This window comes from Trachemys scripta, chromosome 8 (assembly GCF_013100865.1).
Source record: "Trachemys scripta elegans isolate TJP31775 chromosome 8, CAS_Tse_1.0, whole genome shotgun sequence".
Taxonomy (NCBI): Eukaryota; Metazoa; Chordata; order Testudines; family Emydidae; genus Trachemys; species Trachemys scripta.
Genome location: NC_048305.1, coordinates 33957593 through 33980298, shown reverse-complemented (window position 1 = coordinate 33980298; position 22706 = coordinate 33957593). Strand labels below are relative to the sequence as shown.

General features: G+C 45.3%; 1 protein-coding gene across 1 annotated transcript in view; it reads right to left on the bottom strand.

Annotated features, from left to right (window-relative positions):
- CTNNA1 (catenin alpha 1) overlaps positions 1 to 22706 on the bottom strand; it is a 221136-nt gene that overhangs the window by 36842 nt on the left and 161588 nt on the right. Inside the window, exon 10 of the mRNA XM_034780411.1 lies at positions 20542 to 20634. Coding sequence (XP_034636302.1) covers positions 20542 to 20634 — 93 coding nt within the window. The remainder of the gene's footprint in view (positions 1 to 20541; positions 20635 to 22706) is intronic.

The window sequence follows — 22706 nt, the reverse complement described above, 5'->3', positions numbered from 1 at the left end:
ATTTAACGAATTATCAGCCTGTCAGTCAAAAGAGCAGGATCTAGACACCCACAACTCTCCAGACATGAATCTGAGTAATGAGAACCCTAGAAGAGAAGGATAAAATGGGCAACCCTCCAGAAGTTCTCTCAGCCTGTATTTTGCTAGTAACCATGACTACCAAAACAGAAGCTGGTAGTGTAGAGCATTGGAATCCTGATTTTATCCTTCTCCTAGTTCCCTTTGCAATTGCTAGCATAAAAACATACTTCAGGGAGTATTAAAACCAGTTAACATTAATGCCAGTGACACACATGCTGCTTGTATCTGCACAATGTATGCTCTGAAAAAGAAAACTGTCTTGGTATTTTTTCCTTAGAAAAAAGTATAGTCACTAAATCTTGCACCCTGATCAGCTACCTTTCCCTGCAATGATGGAGGTGATTACAGTTATCAGAGCAGGCCCTATATTCCCCTCGATAAAGCATTTTCTCAAAAGCTGCAATTTCTAACATACTAATGCTGACAAAATTGAACACAAAAAATGAACTATACAAAAGCCATTCAGAAAAGGCAGTGAGTCTTACTAGAAGAAAAGTGATTTTGGTTTTCCACATATCCCCCACAAAAAGGGAGGGCTAAGGCAGTGAAAGTGCCTCATTAAAAGTTGAGAGGTAAGATTCTCTTTCCAACAAGCAGGTATGGCTATGAACCCTTGTACTTGGGAAGTAGTCAGCAGCATGAGAGCGATGAGAAACAGATAAAGAAAACTCAAAGGCTGACTATAGGATCAGTGTGAAGTTTAAGGGGAAACCTCACCAGGAAGAAGCTCTGTGCCAGACTCTCAGCTGAAACTCTGGAATCCAGCTTGTAAGGTTTGGCTAACATTAGTGCAAGGCCCGGTAGTGGCTTCACAATTGTCTTTTACTGAGGCACATTCCATCTCCACCCACAATGTGGCTGCCAACCTGGAGTAGTATGCACAAATTCCATCTGGGCTATCAGGCCTTTAATTCTGTACATACAGTTTGTGGTCTAAGCAGAATACCGCTCATGGCTTCTTGGCTTTTTTTTTTAAATATACATTTTCTGGATTGATTGTAGCTGTATCGATAGGCCCTTTTCAAGCATGTGCATTTGCATTTTTAGACCATAGACACACCTACAGAACAATCAGCCACCCACCTCAAAGGAGAAGAAAATGGACACATACAGGAACCATCTGTCACCTGGGACAAAAACTGTAGATTTATTTTGGAGAGCTCGAAGAGCAAGCTAACCAGCAGGTCATAGGTTGAAGTCTTTAAACCATGATTTGAGGACTTCAATGGCTCAGATATAGGTTAGGGGTTTGTTGCGGGAGTGGGTGGGTGAGATTCAGTGGCCTGCGTTCTGCAGGAGGTCAGACTAGATGACCTTAAAGTCTATGACTCTATAGGTAACTGTTTGCTGAGCATGGGAATTGGAGGACATGTTAGGGAACGGTGCACAGGGCTGAGCAGCAGTTGGAGAAGCAGTGATCAGCAGTCCTCTTTTTGGAATAACCTATGTGATGGACTTCACTTTTTTGCGCATACAGCTCTCTTCACACAGTCTGTTTCCCTGCAGCTGTAGCCCAGCTCAAGGAGTACAGCTTTTTTGAGGCTCTGAGCCAAGTTGGCTGCTGGAAGCTGGAGATACAGTATGAGAGGGAGAAAGTCAGTAGACGTGGACTGAAAGATTGTGGGGGAGAAAAAATAAAGATGGAATGGAATTTGGGGGGCAGGGGAAGAAAAATCTAGTTATGTTAGTATTTGGGGACTGCAGCAATAAGAACTCAAAAGCTGTCAGTCACCACTCCTGCAGGACGACGACTCCTCCCAGGGCTAATGGAGACAGACAGCTGCCTGTTTCTGCTGGAAAGGGATCAGAGCCAAGTGTAGAGGTTAGTGGAAGTGTCTAATTAAAAAAAGCTGTAATAAAGTTGGGAATTGCATTACATCCTCACTCCCTATTTTATTCAATTTATTTTTACTGCTGCTTGACAGGAAATAGAGTCAATGGAGAAGTGACTTTCCTGCTTTGCAATCAAAGTGACTGAAAAAGTAAAGTGTTCAGCTCAAGCCAAAAGAGAAAAAATGGGCTTGGGTGACAGCCAATGGTCAACATACTTACTTCGGAGAAAAAAATGTGCAAAGCAAGAACAGCTTAGCCTTCTTTCTCAGATGCTTTTAACACCTGTATAAGCGTAACTTCAGTGTTAAAATCTCTGCTTTACAGAAAACGTAGGTGGCTTACTTAAGGGTGGCAAAAAGTGTTCAAAATTTAAAACTCTGCATGCTCTAAATGTGGACAAAGCCATTTACCATTCTGCCGCCAGAACCCCTCCCCCCTTCCACAAAGGCACGCTTAACTGCAGATATGCATTTAATGACAATTAAGTCACCTTCATTTATATCCAACTCCAGTGTCTGAATCATGTGCCTCGATGTGCTAACCTTCAATATACTTCACTATGACTATGACTTGAGGCACTGAAATGGAAGTGCCTCACCTGGAAGCCAAATGTAAGAAACAATGAGAGGTTTTGTCTTTTCTAGATGTGCTGGTAGTGACCAGTAGAAAAGTTAAAGTTGTGAGCAAAAAGATGAATTCCTTTCATCTGTAATTCATTATCTGTCCCAATGGGCTTAGAGTAGTCAATATCTTGCCGCTCACACTAGAATGTTTACTCTGGTAATGTTACAGCAGTTAAAAGGACGTTTAGGGCTTGTTTACATAAAAAAAGAAATTTACTGCTATAATTTCCCATGAAGATATACTTACGTTAGAATTAGAAATACCTTTTTCTGATTTAGCTTATACTTCTTTAAAAGACATATCCACAGGGGGTGTTATTCAGACATAACTACACCAGTAAATAAACAAGCCCTTAAATTTATGTGTGTCCCATTTAGTATAAGAACTGGAAGAACTTTTAAATAGACTTATTTATTTTTCAACATTTGTGCTGTTCCCACTTTGTATTTCACGGAGTTAGAACAATGAAGATAAACCAAACCCCCGAAGCACATCAGTCTGTTTTTAAACTAGCAGCTGTTCTCATACTACAATCTACAGAGCAATTTCTGCCCACATTCAGTCTTCAAACAGTAACACTTACGGCTACTTGCCACCTTGCTTTTCAGCTCCTCCTTCCCCACCCTCTCGTCTAGGCCCAGGATATCAAAATGGATATCAGCTCAGGATTCTTATGCTGTCTTCTTGACTTCATCCCATTTGTATCCTGCTGGTTCCCTTCTAAAGCGAGTCTGCCTATTGACCCCTGACCTGATCTTGAGAGGTTCGTACCCGGGATCAAACTATAAGCTATACGTTAGGAAATGCTACGGTGCTTAAGGAAGTGATAATAAAAACAATTAAAGCTATAATTCACAGGAACAGAAGATGTAAAAGTATTTGAAATAGGCTTTGCAATAAGCTTGAGGCGTAACAGGGCCCAGCAGTTAGCTCTGACTAGTTAGCCTTGGTGCTCGTCTACACTTAAAACGCTACAGCGGCATCGCTGCAGCTGCACTGCTGTAGCACTTCAGTGTAGACACTGGCAGTGCAGGTAATCTACCTTCTCAAGAGGCGGTAGCTAGGTCAACAGATGAATTCTTCCATTGACCTAGTGCTGTCTACACGGGGACTTGGGTTAGTTTAACTACGCAGCTCAGGGTTGTAGATTTTTCACATCCCTGACTGAGGGGATTTAACCAACCTAATTTTCTCATGTAGACCAGGTCTAAGTGTTTGACCTAGGGCTATAAGATTTAGCAATATGCATCTTGTGAGAAAATACAAAACAACAAACTGATCTTAAATTAGCAGATTTTAGGGGCTTTTTGGCACACAACCATGAAGTGAAACCACATTTATTTATAGAGATGTACTGATGTAAATAACTTCTACGACCAGTCAGAACACTCATTACTCTTTCCCAGTGTAACATGTGGGCAGGAGGCTGAAACCCAATCAAATATGGTTCCAGATGTGTGGGGACTTGAAGTAAAAGGGTTGTAAAAAACTGTCAGACCAACCGCTAGCTGGGACATTAGGATCACAGCGACAATCCCACTTACCGTGCTTCTGCCGATTCTTTCCATCCGCACACCTGATGGTTTCCAGAAGGTTGTGATATGCACAATTCATAAGGCCATTCTGCTATATCTATCTTACTTTACTATGGTTGCAATTACAGTTACTTGTATTTGGATACTAAAAGTCTTCATGTATCTAGATGTGACTCAATCTCATTTCCTATAACAAATTTCAAGGAGCTACTGAGTAAAAACCTGTTATTAGTGAGACTTGTGCATTTTGTATCCTGAATTAATCAAATGCTACATTATCAGTTTCTATACTGTCTAGGTATATTTATTTTTGTATTTAGCTTTTACTTCAGATTCTCTATTTCGACAGAAGTGCCATTGGAATACTTCAAGACTCCTGAATTAGGCACTGGAAGGGTTAGGTCAGTATTTGGCTGCTGCATCTGGAGGAGATACACTAGCCTTTCAAAGGGGAGGAGAAAGGAGCACGTACTGCTTGGGTAACAGAGTCTCTGGCACAAAGGGGGGAGGAAGCCTTCTTCCCCAAATAGGACTACCAGTGGGCTGGAGATGTAACCATGGGCACAATGGCAGCAGAAAAACCTGCAGCAGGGTGCGTGTGATTTCTTTTTTAAAACCATTAAAATTTTAAAGCTTTGTTTAGTATTTGCCAGCCTCTGCATGGGATTTTTCACACTAATATACTTTATATGCTGTGTCAGTAGGTGTGATCAGCATATGTTACCATCTGTTTCATCAGATATCTATAAACAATTAGTTGCTTTTCAAGCATTTCAAAAATATGAATGTAAGGATGTGGAACAGAGTTAATAACAAGATGTTAATATGATAAAGGGCCAATTTATTTTAAAAGGGTCACTTTACCCAGGAATTAGCTAAAATCTGTTTAATAGGCCTGATTCGCTGAACTCTCTGCATGGAGGCGCAAGGTAGGCCAGGCAGGCCCCCTTGCACTAATACAGGGCTGGCACTGACCCCACGGAAGGGCAGGTGATGTCACCTCCTGTCCTTTCAGGGTTTCCTCAGAGGTAGGAAAGTTTTAATACCACCAGGGCTCCTTAGGATCCCTGCCTGCAGAGGCTATAAGGAGATGTGCTGAATTAGCTCCCAGGACCCCCAACATTTGGGTTAAGCCAGTCACCTATGACCCTCAGCAGAGGAGAGATCACAAGTGTTTTCTGTTACTAGTGAATTTTCTGTCAGGGGCTTTCTCCAGGAGGCTCTTTGGTGGCAACAACTGACAACCTGGGGGAAATTTAGCACTCACTAACATTTAGCATTGACTAACATTCAGATAACGTCTACAACTGAGCTTTACTTGGGTTTATTCAAGCCTCTTTCCAAACATAAATGAAGTGAGAGTAGTCAATGTCCAGCCGCTAAATAACAGCATCACATCACAACATTGCAAAGTATCTCTAAAACTCTACTTCCTTTCAAGTTCAAGTTCCCCTATTAGCTTTCTGCACACCTACCATGTGCTATGCATGTTATTCTTATCAACATTTGACCTCTATCAAAATCTTCTACTCAAATATCCCTAACTCAAAATGCATTTTAAATTCTCCAAAAACAGATTTTCACATTTCTAAACAGAGTTGAATTCCGGGGGGACTGAGTTTATTATTGAAAGAAAGATCTAACCAAGTTCCACGAATTACATTTTAGTTTTATCTTAACCAGTAGAATGGTACCCAGTATCTGAGTCAGATAGATGAATGGAAACTGGTGTTCGGGGCTGAGAGAGGCTCAGGTGAAGGACATATTTCCAGGGTTTGGGGGAAGACAGCAGAAGCTGGATGTCTGGAGGTGGGCTGCGGGACTTTCCAGAAAGTGCGAATATTAGATTGCAGGAAAGCTAGTGGTATCAGTGTCATGGGTGTGTGTGTGCGTGTGTGCGCAAAGGGGGATGAAAGAGTTAGGAGGTTTACCAACACAAGGATTAGTATAACTGTTTAAGAGCTAAGTCATTAAAAAAAAACAAGCTACAAAGTCTTTTACACTTCAAATCACCAAAGCAACTCGTGTGAGGACGTGCTTGCCATTCTATCCAATAGTAAGTTAACAACCTATTTAAAGGCTTGGAGAAAGCACAAAACATTTATCCCAGAATGTGTGGGTTGAGTTAGTGGCATTACAAAATCTCTCTGTTCCTCAAAGTCTTCAAGTTTTTAAAACTTATGTACTGGAGTTCCAAGATACAGCACTCTGCTGATTCAGCCCTTAGCCAGGTTCCCTCCTATCGCCTCTCCCCAAAGCCCTGGAGATTAGTTCTACAGAACGTGTAAATTATTTGCTTGTTGCCTCAAAGTCTTCACTAATGTTGTAATTTTACAACATTTAAACCAAAAGTATCTTTAAAATGCACACCAGTTCTCAGGCCTGAAGTTTGAGATGTAAACACAGTGGAAATTAAGAAAAGCTTTCCATTCGTTTACCCCAGATCTACATTTAAAGAATTTCCATTTTTGCAGCAAATTGTCCTTTCTTACGTTCATTTTGGTCTCATCCATTTCAGATGCAAATGGATAGAAACATAACTTTATAACCAGCACTGATAATATTCCACGATGTGCTGCTTCCTCTCCCAACATCTTTATGAAGAATGTATTATATATTCGGTTTTTAGTGCAATATGTAATTTCTGTGACTAAGGCTTCGGTTGCTTCCCCAACTTTACACCCATCATGAACTTGTTTTTATTTTCACTATCTCGCACACATATAAAAGCTTGTTTGAACATGGTAGAGTACATGGACGTTTTGTGATGCTGGTCTTGGGAAGTCAGAATTGTTTTAACACATTAGCAGAAGACTTTCAGTAATACACATCCTCACACTAAGAAGAACAAATTTAGATGAACTCAAAAGGTAATTTTTCAGGAAGAAAGATGACACTGTTCACCAGGTCTTCCACCTCCTTGGTGTGCTTAGGAATGCTCCATTCTTTATACATAAACTTCCTCTTAACCTAAGTTTTAATGTAGTTTACAAAGACACAATATACTCTAAATATAGTGCAGGGGAATTCAGCTGATCCAATGTATGATTGTCCTAATGTTTTTTCCTGAACCAATAAAGAGTTATCAATATTGCAACTGGTCTCCACTGGCTTTAAATTTGGCACTGATTAACTGGAGACTCGTGCATTGGAAAGGAACATGTTAATCGACATCAGGGGTCGGCAACGTTTGGCACGCGGCTCGCCAGGGTAAGCACCCTGGCGAGCCAGGCCAGTTTTATTTACCTGCTGACGCGGCAGGTTCGGCCGATCGCAGCCCTCATTGGCCGTGGTTCGCCATCCCGGGCCAATGGGGGCGGCGAGAAGCCGCGGTCAGCACATCGCTCGCCCGCTGCCGCGTCAACAGGTAAATAAAACTGGCCCGGCCCACCAGGGTGCTTACCCTGGCGAGCTGCATGCCAAACGTTGCCGATCCCTGATCTACATCTATGACTGAAAAGTCATTAGGAAGACCTGATTTTTGCCAATTTGTCCAGATGTAGCAAATTTAACTTTTCCTATTTGTAAGAAGCTTTTAAGTGAACTATCTTCTTGCTTTTAATGTAGCCAAACTGCAGGACTCAGAGCCCCTGAGCCCATATATTAAGCCAGTGGTCCCACAACTTTTTCCATCACCCCCCCCCCATCCCGTTACCTGTAATGGAACCTGTCCACGCCAATCCCCCCACCCCTGAAACTGCAGTCGGGAGCAGAGCCATGATTGGGGCTGAGAGCCGAGGCCAGGAATGGAGCTGAGGCTCTAGCTGGGGCCAGGAGTGGAGCTGGGACCAGGTCTGGAAGCAGGGCTGTGGCAGGGGGTTGAGTGGGGCTTGTGGCAGAGTGGGGTTGGGTGGTTCTCCCTCCCCGCCCCCTGTGGGGCCTGGCCTGGGCCCCATCTGACATTCCTTCATGCCCCTCTAGGGGGGCGTGCTCCACAGTTTGGAGATCACTGTATTAGGCTGACAGACAATTCTTTATCCATATGCAATTTTTCCACGTTTGTCATAATCAAATACTATGGGGAGTTGGGTGTGTGTGTGTGGGGGGGGAGGGGGGGTGTCTTTGCACTGTGTGACTTGTATTTCCTCATTTCTATTGCATTGATTTAGAAAGGCAAGTCTGTAATGGGATTGACAAGTTTCAACTAATTAAGATGCAGCTGCTATGATTAAACAATTGATTGTATGGATCTGACAGGATCCCGTTGGAATTCTATAAGAAGCAACTGTTTAAACAGGAACTCCCTATGCTCAAAATGGTCACTACATTGCCAAGCTATTGTAAGATAATGTTGTTAGCCAATACCTTAAACTTACTGTACATTTGTAGATTTCAGCCTTCCAGCCATACCACTGCCTTTAAAAAATTCACTCTTTCCTACAACAATCATCATCAAGGTATTGATATTTCCCTCCCATCCTTTATGGTGCAGGACATTTATATATTGTTTTGTAAACACTGATTGATCTGACTTATTTTGAACCCAGAGGCATAATTTTTCCAAAGAAACTAGATTTTAGTTTTACTATTTACATAATGTTGTAAAGTGATATTTATAGGTCTAAGTTCACACTGCATCTATTTGCTCAGCCAACAGTCTGAAAGTTCTGAGGTAAGAAAGAACGGTTACTTACCTTCTGTAACTGTTGTTCTTCGAGATGTGTTGTTCACGTCCATTACACATTAGGTGTGCGCGCGCCGCGTGCACGGACGTCGGAAACTTTTTCCCTTAGCGGCTCCCGGCGGGGCCCCCTCCTTCCCGCCAGAGCAGCGCCCCGCTCCAGGGTATATATATCCCTGCCGACCCGACCACTCCGGTTCCTTCTTGCCGGAGACTCCGACAGAGGGGAAGGAGGGTGGGAAGTGTAATGGACGTGAACAACACATCTCGAAGAACAACAGTTACAGAAGGTAAGTAACCGTTCTTTCTTCTTCGAGTGATTGTTCACGTCCATTACACATTAGGTGATTCCCAAGCTTACCATTGGAGGTGGGTAGGAGTCAAGATACAACTGACTGTAGCACGGCCCGACCGACCATCGCGTCCTCTCTGGTCTGATGATGGATCGCATAGTGGGCTGTGAACGTATGCACGGACGACCAGGTGGCTGCCTTACAGATCTCCTGGATAGGGACCTGCGCCAAGAAGGCCGTTGAGGACGCTTGGGCTCTAGTCGAGTGGGCCAGGATCTCCGGGGCCGGAACATTGGCGAGCTCATAACAAGTGCGTATACAATGCACAATCCATGCCGACAAGCGCTGTGTCGAGATAGGCAAGCCTTTCATACGTTCCGCAATAGCAATGAACAGCTGGAGTGTTCTGCGGAATGGCCTGGTCCGTTCCAGGTAAAAAGCCAACGCCCTCCGGACATCCAGGGTATGTAGGCTGCGGTGGTGAGGGTCCGTATGGGGTTTAGGAAAAAACACAGGTAGGCAAATGTCCTGCCCCATGTGAAACTGTGATACCACCTTTGGGAGGAATTTGGGGTGCGGCCTCAGTTGCACCTTATCCTTATGGAACACTGTATAGGGTGGTTCCGAAGAGAGGGCTCTCAATTCCGATACCCTTCTGGCCGAAGCGATGGCCACGAGAAACGCCACCTTCCACGAGAGGTGCGTCAGGGAGCAAGTGGCTAGGGGCTCAAAGGGGGGGACTCATGAGTCTTGTTAGGACTAGGTTCAGACTCCATGCCGGGACAAGCGGGCGCGAGTAGGGAAACACCCTTTCCAGCCCCTTGAGAAATCGGGCCACTGTGGGGTTGGAGAACACTGACACTCCCAACTCTCCCGGATGGAAGGCCGAGATAGCGGCTAAGTGAACTCTAATTGAGGCGGGCGCAAGCCCTTGATTCTTGAGGTGCAGTAGGTAGTCCAGGATCGACGGAACTGAGGCTTGTAAAGGCTGTATGCGTTGAGGCTCACACCAGTGGGAGAACCTTTTCCATTTTGCCAGGTAGGTCACTCTTGTAGAGGGCTTCCTACTATTAAGGAGGATTTGCTGGACTTGGTGAGAGCACCTGTGTTCTGCATCATTCAGCCAGAGAGATACCATGCCGTGAGATGTAGCGAAGACAGGTTCGGGTGGAGTAGGTGACCTTTGTCTTGCGTGACTAGGTCGCGAAGGAGGGGGAGGGTGATTGGATCGGCTATTGACAGCTCCAGCAGGGACGTGAACCAATGCTGGCGTGGCCAGGCCGGGGCGATAAGTATGATCGTCGCCCTGTCCCTGCGGATCTTGAGGAGAACCTTGTGTATGAGTGGGAACGGAGGGAAGGCATATCTCAGGCTCCCTCCCCATGGGATCATGAAAGCATCTGCTAATGACCCCCGGCTGAGGTTCTGGAACGAGCAGAACTGAGGGCATTGGCTGTTGTCCCTGGTGGCGAATAGATCCACCCGGGGAAAGCCCCACCTCCGGAAGATCGAATGCAGGATGTCTCGCCTCAACGTCCATTCGTGCATTCGGTAGGATCGGCTGAGGCGGTCTGCTAAACCGTTTTGAATCCCCGGAAGATACGTCGCGATGAGGTGTATCGCATGGGCTATACAGAAGTTCCATAATTGGAGTGCCTTGTGACAGAGGGGAGAAGACTGTGACCCGCCCTGCTTGTTTATATAGAACATGGCGGTAGTGTTGTCCGTCAGGACTGCCATGCTGTGACCTTTTAAGGTGGCGCGGAAGGTCTGACAGGCGAGACGAACCGCTCTTAGCTCCTTCAGATTAATGTGAAGCAGCTTGTCTTCTCTGGACCACAGCCCTTGGGTCCGCAGTTCTCCCAGGTGCGCCCCCCAACCCAAGTCCGATGCGTCTGTTACCAACGTCAGAGTGGGCTGTGGGGCAGCGAAGGGGATCCCTTCGCATACCTGTTGGCGATCTAGCCACCAGCGTAGCGAGCCGAGCACCTGGTTTGGGATCGTGACTACTTGATCCAATGGGTCTCTGTTGGGGCGATGCGTGTGGGCAAACCACAACTGTAAAGGCCGGAGCCTCAGGCGGGCATGTCTGACCACGTGTGTGCAAGCTGCCATATGCCCCAGAATCTGCATGCAACACCTTGCCGTTGTCGTGGGGAACTTTTGGACCGTGCTTACGGCTCTGTGAATTGACCTGAACCGTGCCTCTGGTAGGCTCGCTTGTGCGGTTACCGAGTCCAGGGTTGCACCTATGAAGTCCAGCCTCTGTGTGGGGACTAACGTGGACTTGGGCACATTGACCCGAAGGCCGAGCTTGTCGAACGTCTGCAAGGCCAGCGTCACGTGAGACCGGACCTCGGCCTCCGACCTGCCCGCAAGTAGCCAATCGTCCAGATACGGAAACACACGCATCCTTCTCTTTCGAAGGAAGGCTGCTACCATGGACATGCATTTTGTGAACACTTGTGGTGCTGACGCCAGGCCGAAGGGCAGGACCGTAAACTGGAAGTGGCGCTGGTCGACAACGAAGCGCAGGAATCGTCTGTGGGCCGGATTGATTGCGATGTGAAAATAGGCATCGTTCATATCGAGGGCAGCGTACCAATCCCCCGGATCCAGGGATGGGATAATAGTTCCCAGGGAGACCATACGGAAGCGAGCTTTGATCAGAAACTTGTTTAGATCGCGCAGGTCCAAAATAGGGCGGAGGCCTCCTTTTGCCTTGGGGATCAGGAAGTATCTGGAGTAGAATCCTTTTCCCCTCAGGTCTGTTGGGACCTCTTCTACTGCTCCAGCAGCGAGAAGGGTCTGAACCTCCTGCTTGAGAAGTTGCTCGTGAGAAGGGTCCCTGAAGAGGGACGGGGAAGGGGGATGGCAGGGAGGGGGCGAGGAAAACTGGAGGGTATAGCCCGCCTTCACTGTGCGCAGGACCCATTGGTCCGATGTTATGCGCGACCATGCCCGGTAGAAATGGGACAGGCGGTCTTTGAAAGACAGAGGAGGATCCGGTATGGAATATGGTACCCTGTCCTCGGGCGTAGCTTCAAAAGCCTGGCTTATTCCCTGGCTGTGGCTTGCCCTGGCCGTGACTCTGGCCCTGGTTAGGCGTATTGTTACGTCTCCGCCTGTTATCCCTGCCTCGACGGCGGTACGGCTCGTGTCGGGGGCGAGGGTGGTATTGCCTTTGCGGCGGCTGGGGTTTAAAGGGTTTACGCTGCGTTACCGGAGTGTGCATACCCAACGACTTAAGGGTCGCTCGTGAGTCCTTAAGGCTATGTAGCCTGGCGTCCGTCTGGTCGGAAAACAAGCCCGAACCTTCAAACGGGAGGTCCTGCAGCGTGGTCTGCACCTCCGGCGGGAGACCTGAAGCCTACAACCACGCTGAACGCCTCATCACGACTCCCGACGCAATTGTTCTAGCCGCAGCGTCGGCTGAGTCTAGTGCGGCCTGTAATGAGGTCTTGGCCACTGCCATTCCCTCATCCACCAGGGCCGTGAACTCCTGATGCGCGTCAGGTGGGAGGGAGTCCTTAAACTTGGCAACTGATGCCCAAGAGTTAAAATTTGTCTGTTTAGAATCGCCTGCTGATTGGCGATCCTCAGTTGAAGGCCCCCCGATGAATAGATTTTCCTCCCGAATAAATCCAATCTCTTAGCTTCCTTGCCCTTGGGGGCAGGAGCTTGCTGGCCATGCCGCTCCTTTTCGTTGACCGCCGAGACCACCAGCGAACAGGGGGACGGATGTAGAAAGAGGAAGTCAAACCCTCTAGATGGGGAGAAGTATTTCCTCTCCACGCCTTTTGCAGTTGGCGCACTGGAGGCCGGTGTTTGCCACACCGTCTTATAGTTGGACTGTACTGTCCGTATAATCGGGAGAGCGACTCTGGAGGGGCCCTCTGGGCTCAGGATATCGACCATGGGGTCGTCCTGCTCTACAGTCTCCTCCGCTTGCAAGCCCAGATTGAGGGCTACCCGGCGATGCAGGTCTTGGTGTGCCCGATGGTCAATCGGGGGAGGGCCGGACACCAGTGTGCCCGCTACCGCCTCGTCTGGCGAGGAGGAAGAGGTCGGGGCCTTCTGCCCATCCTCATTGTCCTGCAATCCGGCATCAGCCAATTGTTTCTCTGCGGCCTGACCCGCAGCGTGGGATTGGGACGGTACCGTACTCGGTGCCGAGTCCACTCCTTCCCGCTCCGGTGGTCTAGAGACTGTTGCCTCCCTATACGATGGCGGATGGTGCCGCGGGGAGCGGGATCGGTACCGGGATGGCCCGGATCTCGAGGCTCTCGATGGGGGCCCTTGTTGGTGGTAGGCCCAGGGTGTCCAGAATGGCCATTGGCTCGGCTGGCCCCATTGGGACTGACCGTAGTCCCTGCTGGCCTGTGACCTATGGGCATACCCGCCGTACCGGTCTGAGTCAGTCCCCGAGACCACGGACGGGGACCTGGAAGGCCACGGTGGAGCCGTAGGATGGTGCCGGTCCGGTCTTGGGGAGTAGCGCCTCCGCGACCAGGACCTGGAATAGCCCCTCGCCGATCTGGACCTGGAACGGTACCGGTGATCGCGGGACCGGGAACGGCTACGGCTGGTCGGCCTTGGGTAACGAACCGCCGACGCTTCGCGGTGCTGACTCGTGCTCGGTTGCTGAGTTGGTGCCAACCGCTTGCTGAAGCCCGACTGCTGCGGTGCTTCCTGCGCCGAGGGCAACCGGGAGTCCACCGAGGCGGAGCTCGACCGGGACCGGTTCCTGGAACGGTGCCGAGACGGCGACCGTGATGGGCGCACCATCGCCGGATTGCCTCTGCGCGGCAGCATAGGCGGGGCGCCTTCAGCGTGTGCCGGGGCCTCGACGGACAAGGCAATGAGGTCCTTAGCTGCCTCAAACGTGTCCGGAGTGGAGGGTTGTTCCACGAGCTCCTCCAGCCCTTCATCCTCGCTCGACGCGCCCATCCCGGGGCTCGACGGGCCCTTCGGCGCCGGAGCCACTACCGGGGTCCGTGTTGGGGCCGTATCGGTCTTAGGGGCACTCGAGGTCTTTACCGGTGCCGCCCTCTTGTGCGGGGAGCGACCTTGGGCCTTAGGTTGGCCCTTCGCTTTCGCCGGCGAAGACAATCGGCGTCGTGTATTTCCCCGCTGGGTCGGTGCCGCGGCCTTCGGGTGACCCGCCGGCGCCGGTTCCCGCACCGAAGCCGGGGCGCTCCGCACGGAGGCAGACGGTGCCGTCGAAGTGGAGGGCTGTAACGCCGTCTCCATGAGCAGCTGCTTAAGGCGAAAGTCCCTCTCTTTTTTAGTTCTGGGCTTAAAGGCCTTGCAGATCTTGCAGCGCTCTTTCTGGTGAGCCTCCCCCAGGCAACGAAGACACGAAGCGTGGGGGTTGCTCAATGGCATAGGCCTGCGGCACGTGGCACAAGCCTTGAAGCCTTGGGTGTGTGGCATACCCCGCCGCCCAGGGCCGGTGCCGGGGCTGAACAAACAACCCCGGCAGGAACTTGAAGTACTCTAATGAGCTGTTAACTACTGACTAAACACTACAACAAACTAACTGATAACTGCTAGATAACTCTAATGACTATTGCTAAGGGACACTCTCAGACGAGAGACAGAGTTGTTCCAACGCCGCCACGGACGGTAAGAAGGAACTGGAGTGGTCGGGTCGGCAGGGATATATATACCCTGGAGCGGGGTGCCGCTCTGGCAGGAAGGAGGGGGCCCCGCCGGCCCGACGGGAGCCGCTAAGGGAAAAAGTTTCCGACGTCCGTGCACGCGGCGCGCGCACACCTAATGTGTAATGGACGTGAACAATCACTCGAAGAAGAAGCATGTCTTGCCAAGAATAAGTCTTGCCTTTAAGTCTATTAGCGTTTGCAACCTTTGCAGGGTAACTTTAGGCTCCAAACTCTAACATTCCAAAACACTGTATTTGAGGATGCTAATATTGTGAGGTCTATTCTTGTTTAAAACAGACTATCTGTAATCCAAAAAGACTACATTTTGCTACTGTTAGAGCAAGGGGAGGTGCTACCAGGGCCCTAAAACAGCACCATGCCCAACGAAACAGTTCAAAACAACCTTCTTCAATTACTCTATAGCAGGGGTCGGCAACCTTTCAGAAGTGGTGTGCCGAGTCTTCATTTATTCACTCCAATTTAAGGTTTCGCGAGCCAGTAATAGTCTAAAAACGTTAATGTATCTCTTTCTATAAGTCTATAATATATAACTAAACTATTGTATGTAAAGTAAATAAGGTTTTAAAAATGTTTAAGAAACTTCATTTAAAATTAAATTAAAATGCAGAGCCCCCTGGACTGGTGGCCAGAACCCGAGCAGTATGAGTGCCACTGAAAATCAGCTCGCGTGCCGCCTTCGGCACGCATGCCATAGGTTGCCTACCCCTGGTCTATATGGATCCCCAAGTTGGATCAACCTCACATGGTATTAAGAAATCAATCAGGGCACATGCAGCATAGCAGTGTGCTCTCTCTAGGGCCATTACTAATCTCTTGACAACTGCTTTGTAATTGGGGGGAATCACATGTTGAAACATCAATTTTGTGGTTTACGCTTCTAGATAAGATATTTCAAGACCAAAAAAGTGCCCATTTATGGTCTATTATCTTATAGGTAACATCAACTCAGTGTTTCTAATACACGTAAGTTGTATAATACATTTCTTCTGTCTTTCACAAGCAAGATTAAAATTGTCTTCTTTAAGCAGTTTTCTACCTGTGACTACTGTATGTTGAACTGGTTATTGGGATGTTTACCATATAAATATATTGGTGTAGTTTAACAGGGGGCTAACAGGAAGGTAAAGAATGGCTCAAGATAAGCCACTTTTATGCAAACATTTAAGGGTTAAGAGGCAGTGCTAGTACAGGCAAAGGCCCCAGAACACAGGAGAACAAAAGAAACGACCGGTTTTAAAAAGAAACTCAAGAGAGGGGGATAGTTGTTCAGGAGAACCAGGCTGAAATGCAGGCACCTGTGGGTGTTTATGAAGTAGCTAGGCCTGCTCAGGTTACCATCATGGGATGGTAAACCATTAAATAATATAGACATGTACCTAGAGTGTATTTAAAACAGTAGGAAGAAAGCATTTAGAGAAAAAGGACTTAAAACCAAAATCATTATCTGTTTTAAAGAATGCTGTCTGATAGTACTTTACTGGTCAGACTCCCAAAGATTCCTGAATTCAGTCAGACCTGCTGGGTAAACACAATTTATTCATAGGCTACTTCTGCCCAGGGTCTAGTTGTTAGGGTCTGAGTGCATGCGTCCCCCCGCCGTCCCCCCAGTTCCTTCTCAACCGTCCTCGGCTGAAGATGGGAGTCGGGGCAGTGCTGAACATCTTCAGCCAAGGACGGCTGAGAAGGAACTGAGGGGGGTGCAGGACGTGCACGCTCAGACAGACCCTAACGATGCCGCGAGAGAGCAGCTGAATGCATGTGTCCCGGCCAGGCACTTCTACCGAAGATTTCCGATCAATGGCACTGGGATGCACCATCACCTGGAGTGGAGCACCCACAGGGACAGCACTCAAAGAAGAACTGCAGATTTCAACTCCAGGATAGGTAAAAGGCATGAGGTCTGCCATCTGACGGGTAGACTTAGACAAGTAAGGGGACAGAAGTGCAGCTTGCTCTGTAATAGTGACATCCTATTTATTGCAACAGGCTCAAAAGAATTACATGCAGAGCTCTGTCTACATATAAAGTAAAATGAATTGAACCAGTTTTACAGAGCGTCTATACCTAGTCTAGTTGTATCTATTATCCATAGAGATACAAAATTTGAGGCTGTTTTAGGAGTCTGACTTAGCATGCCCATTTTTACAAATAACTAAATATGGAACAGAACTACTGATTTCACTGCTCTACAGCCAAAATGCTTCTGAAATAAATGTAGTCAAACTTTACTAATTCTGGGTCACTGAGAACGAAAATGATGCTTAAAATTGTTGATTGGCTCTAGTTTTCAAGATATGCTATTGGGTCAGTATATACGACCCTTGACTTGGGAATGGTGGAGGATAAGTGAGTTATAAAGGGAAGGGATCTCAATTTAAACCAGAAATGACTAAAATACATCTTTGACTGGATCTATGAATAAATCTATGACTGGGTTTGGACAGTCTTGCTTTTTAGACAAAACAATGAATGATGCAATCTGAAGGTGGTATTGCGTCATACATGATATGAATTGCATCATGTTATTCCTAGAAGTCATGGATGATGCAATCATAACGAAGCTTACATCACTCTGCTGAACCAATTGCTCTATATCAGCTCTAGAAATCATACAGTGTCGTGCTCTCTTATTTGTCAGTGTTTGATTTTGCAAAGGGACACATTTCTGTTTAGCCAAAGTGAGCAGAGATGCCTCGTACTTGTGTGAACAGTGCAGATAACTTCTGCTATGTTTGTGGTGAAGTGACTTTTGCATCACAAAAGCGCAGTATAACCACTATGGTTAAGAAAGCCTATCACCTTTATTTTGGTTGCAAAATTGGAGATCAGGACAAGAGGTGGGCCCCACACATATGCTGCAACACTTGTGCAACAAATCTTCGCCAGTGGTTGAACAGGAAAAGAAAATCTATGCCTTTTGCATTTGCATTTTCTCCCATCCTCCTCCTCTGAACCACACCTCATAGCACAAGGTGAACTGAATGACCTTGTCAGGGATTTTGAACTACCCAAGAGTAAGGCAGAGCTGTTGGGCTCCAGACTACAGCAGTGTAATCTCCTGGCAGGTGATGTTAGGGTTTCCATGTTCCGTGACCGTCAAAAGGATCTTGTCCCATTCTTCTTCATGGAAGGTGATCTTGTAGCCTGCAACAACATTGATGGTGTGATGGCAGCCCTCAACATCGTTCACGATCCAGATGAGTGGAGACTGTTCGTTGATTCATCGAAGACGAGTCTTAAAGCTGTTTTACTGCATAATGGCAATGTTTTGCCATCAATTCCAGTTGGTCATGCAGTCCATATGAAGGAAACCTATGACAACATGAAACAACTTTTGAGGTGCATAAACTATGACCAACATCAGTGGCAGCTTTGTGGCGATTTGAAGGTTGTTGCTCTCTTGCTTGGTCTGCAGACTGGATACACAAAGTACTGCTGTTTTCTCTGCGAATGGGATAGTCGTGCAAGAGATTCCCACAGTCATTGGAGCCTGGGAGGAAAAAAGTCTTCAGCATCCACCACTTGTTGAATCAAGGAAGATTTTGTTACCACCCTTACACATCAAGCTGGGTCTGATGAAGAACTTTGTCAAAGCCATTGACAAAACACAAGCAGCTTTCAAGTACCTCTGTGGAAAATTTCCAAGGTTAAGTGAAGCTAAGATAAAGGAAGGTGTCTTTGTTGGTCCTCAGATCCGTGAACTTCTTCGAGATGATGCATTTGACCATGCACTGCGTGGCAAGGAAAAGACGGCATGGAAAGCCTTCCAGTTAGTGGCAATAAATTTTCTCGGAAACAACAAGGCAGACAACTACAGATTGTTGGTGGAAAACCTCCTCAAGGCATACAAAAGCCTCGGTTGCAACATGTCACTAAAGATACATTTTTTGCACTCTCATCTAGATTTTTTTCCACCGAACTGCGGAGCAGTGAGCGACGAGCACGGCGAGCAATTTCACCAGGACATTGCAACAATGGAGAAATGCTATCAGGGCAAATGGAGCTCATCAATGCTTGCAGACTATTGCTGGACAGTGACAAGAGATGCTCCATTTAATGAATACAAGAGACCAGCCAAGAAGCACCGAGTAGACACTGAATAGGACTAAACTATGTACATAATAGTTTTTTGCCTTTTGTTTCATAATACATTTTATTTATATAACCCTTTTGCTGATTTTTAAAGTGTTACATAAACAGGACAGGTGAAATATCATCATGTAAAGCAACCATAAACACATGAAAAGACCTAGGTTTACAATTTATGATTAAAAATCTACACAATATACATAGACATAAAATCTAAAAACTTAAATATCTTAAAAACAGTAGCCAATCAGTTTTTAATTGTCATATTTGAATTCAGCACATCAAAATACATAATAAATAGCACATTTTATCTCTGAAGCAGACGACTTCTCAAAAATTGTAGACCAATGTTTTCAAAATCATCATCTGAAACATGGGCACATGGAGATGGACCAATACCTAGCAATTAGGAGGTTTATCAAAAAACATGATCTTGTTGACTAACACTTATTGAAAAGAAAGACTGATCCATGTACCTGCATTTTTAATGTGAGTATACCAGAGCCGGGCAAACTTCCTACAATTGCCAAAATCATTTCATTCCTGAACTGCAAGATCTTATTTTCCCTGTACAAGATAATAATGTACATTGTCCATTAGGGAAATGTGTGAGAATGGTCAAAGTTATTTTAGTGTTGGATGAAATCTGATTTTCTTCTCTTCTTCTACTTAGATAATATAGTCACATAAGGCACAACATGCCTTCTGGTGGGAGAAGGAAACAGGATTGCCTGTATCTCTGAGACTTAACTGTGTGTGTTTGGCATTCAGGTGCATGTATTTGCTTATTTAACTAAACGTTGCTGGTTTTCTAAGAATGATACAAAAAAAAATAATTACTACTACCAGTCATATCCCATTCACTCACACTCATCCCATACAAAACAAAGAAACCCAGAACAGCAGTGACCTGAATTCCTAAGGGAAGGAGGGTAGAGGGGAAACATATATGAAAACACAAAGCAGCTAAAGGAGACAGATCGCCTTGTCACAAAAGGTGAAGTTTGACAATGGATGAACAGGACATTATATTTTTAAAATATATATTTCCTATTCACACTTATCCTTTTGCAATGGCTTATTTCTGTACTTCAGATCTCTGAATTTGTCACTGGCCTTCCTTTAAGCCATCATAAGCATTGATAAGCACCAATGTCTTCAATTCACTTCTACTACCTTGTCATAGGTATTTATGACATCAAGGCTTAGATGATTAAATGGGACAGTGTAGCGCTTTATTGCTTTCCTGGTTGCAATAAAGAAATGTGAATTAAAAAAATGTGATCTTAACCAAAAGTTTGTTTGGTTTTATCTTTTTTCTCCCTATCAAAGAGGATCTTTTTTAACAAGTTCATGCGTTCTACTACTTGGACAAGATCATTTTATAACAACTTAGCAAAGGGCATGTAAAGTATTTAGCATTTCATATTATGGTCGTATCTTAAACCTACTAATTTTGATAGATGCAATGGTACTTTCTTCATACCACATTCTTCTGCAACATGAGCATGCATATATATTGCATATCTTCACTATTTACTGTCTAGCAGTTTGTCTAGACATAACTGTTCGAATCTAGTGGGCCACATATTATTTACTAGTAAATGTAGTAGTAAGCTAATCAGGTAACCTAAAATCACAGGCCAACTCTTCTGGCATATGTTTTTAGGGAAGTTCCTATCCCAATTGTTCATCCTTCAATACTCAGTCCACTTCCACTGCTTCAGATAGTCCCCCCTCCCACGTACACCTATGAAATACTCAAGCTTGCAAATTACCTGAGGACAGAGATTTTCAAGCTGACTTGCTGACATGCGAACTAGTTTCACACCTTCTTCATTGTTTGAGATGGAACAGGCCAAGTTGGCAACCTATATTGGAGAGGGGGAGGAAAAAAAAAAAACTTTCAGAAAAGCAGTTTTTATTACTGTTGTAACACGCAAAAATTACAACCTCTTTGTTCTGTGATCAGGAAGCCTTCAAGAAATGCTCTCCTAGTTCTTACAACTCAATCTAATACAGCTTTGCAATCACCAGCAACATCTGTTTTGTCACAAGCCAGCAGATCATAAAATAGTCATTCAAATAAGAAAGGCTGTTATCAGTGCTCCCATTTACTCAATTGAGAGGTTGTCACAAGGGCACCATTAGTGATACTTGAAGTCACAGCTAAATGCCCATTCCTACTTATAAACTACATAAGAAAAAAAAACTGTAAGCCAACTATTTTATTTTTAAAATGTAGGGATGAACAAATTGCTGACCATCTGAGGGTTAAGCCTTATAGTACTTATTACTGTACCTAAAGCCCTCTTCCCTGAACAATCACCACATGAAAATGCTGGAGCATACAAAGTCAAAATGTTTAAAGATCCAACATACACATACAGTGCATAACTGCAGTAGGACCATGAAGCTTAATCTACTCTTTAAAAAGAGTACTGTTGCACGGAAAGTGACTTAGTTCCTGTATATGGAAACTTAATTAGCTATTATTGCATAAAAAGAATCTCAGTTTAGGCTAACAATTTGACCTTCTTTAAAACTACAATATTCTGGGAAACGTCCACCACCACCACAATGCAGAGAAAAACCACTGACAGATGGAGCTCAAGAGCACCAACTATTCCCCAAGATTTGCATGGAGTCTTGTGATTCTAAAACAGTAAATCAAATTTTTAGCCTAAAACCTGACAGTTTCTCTTTAAGTGGTCCATCTTGAAACAAAGACCTTTTGTTTCCAACCACCTTTGGGGCGGGGGTTGGGTGGGGGGAGGGGGAGGGCGTAGAATATTTTTGTTTTGTTTTTTAGTAACAAGGTATTCTGCATATTGGAGCTGCTCTCGGGGGAGGAAAATCTGAAGTTGAATTATGTTCCTTATTTGACGGGTGAATGACAAGCTTATTTTGAGCTCCAATACAGTTACGTTTGAGCCTAGAAAGATGTAAAAATAGCACAAAGACAACTGAACTAAGATGAACATTGTGTACCATCCTACTAGAAATGCCAAAAGGCACCTGCCCAAAGTAGTGACTAAATCTCAAAGGAGAGAACAAGTTATGCTCAGTAAAGCCAACAAATGCACCAGATATCTAACAAAACATTTTTAGAGAAAATTTGGGGTAGTTTTCTTATTTAATTGAAGTATACTACCTATTCATACATAAAAATTTAGATAAAAGTTAACATGAAACTACAGCCAGATATTACACTTTTTTCAATGCCTTTCATTCACTTCCTTTACCATAGTCTTTACCACATCTAGAAAACATTCCTGGGGCAGTGACAACAGATACAGTACTAATCACATATCAATAAATCAAAGTGAAGAGTCTTGCCACTTCCATTAGTAAATAATGTTTTCACCCCTTAGCTCACAGAGAGCCGAGAAGCGAATTCATGATGCAGAGACTTCTCACCCTACACCCTCAGTTCCTAATTGAGTTATGAATGATGTACGATCAAACACTCTCCAGATCAGTGGTACATTTCAAACTCTAAATGGCTGAGTACCCAATGGTGGTGGAATAATCTCAGATTATTATTCATCCAAGTGCATAAATGGACAAGAAAAATGATAATATAATAGAGTTGCTCTTTCCAATACTACAGTTTAGGCTTTATTAGCTTTTAGGAATATCAGTGGTATGGTAGCCTTATAGCTTTTATTTAGTTTAATTAGTTTTCATAGAAAAAAATTAACATCTTAAAATTGAACTAAGAGTGACAGAGTAAATTTTAGTGGACTGGCAGGTGGGACAGCAGTTTTTATGGACTGTATGGGCTCAAAGGGGTATAAAAAGTTCCTGATTTAGCAAAAACTCATTTTTATTGTGCTGCACTGAGTGTGAAAACAGCACACTGAAAAATCCCTTAAACTGCAGTTCTGCTCTGAAAAATGACTTTGTATGGTTCAGTGTTTTCCCTCTCCATATCAAATTA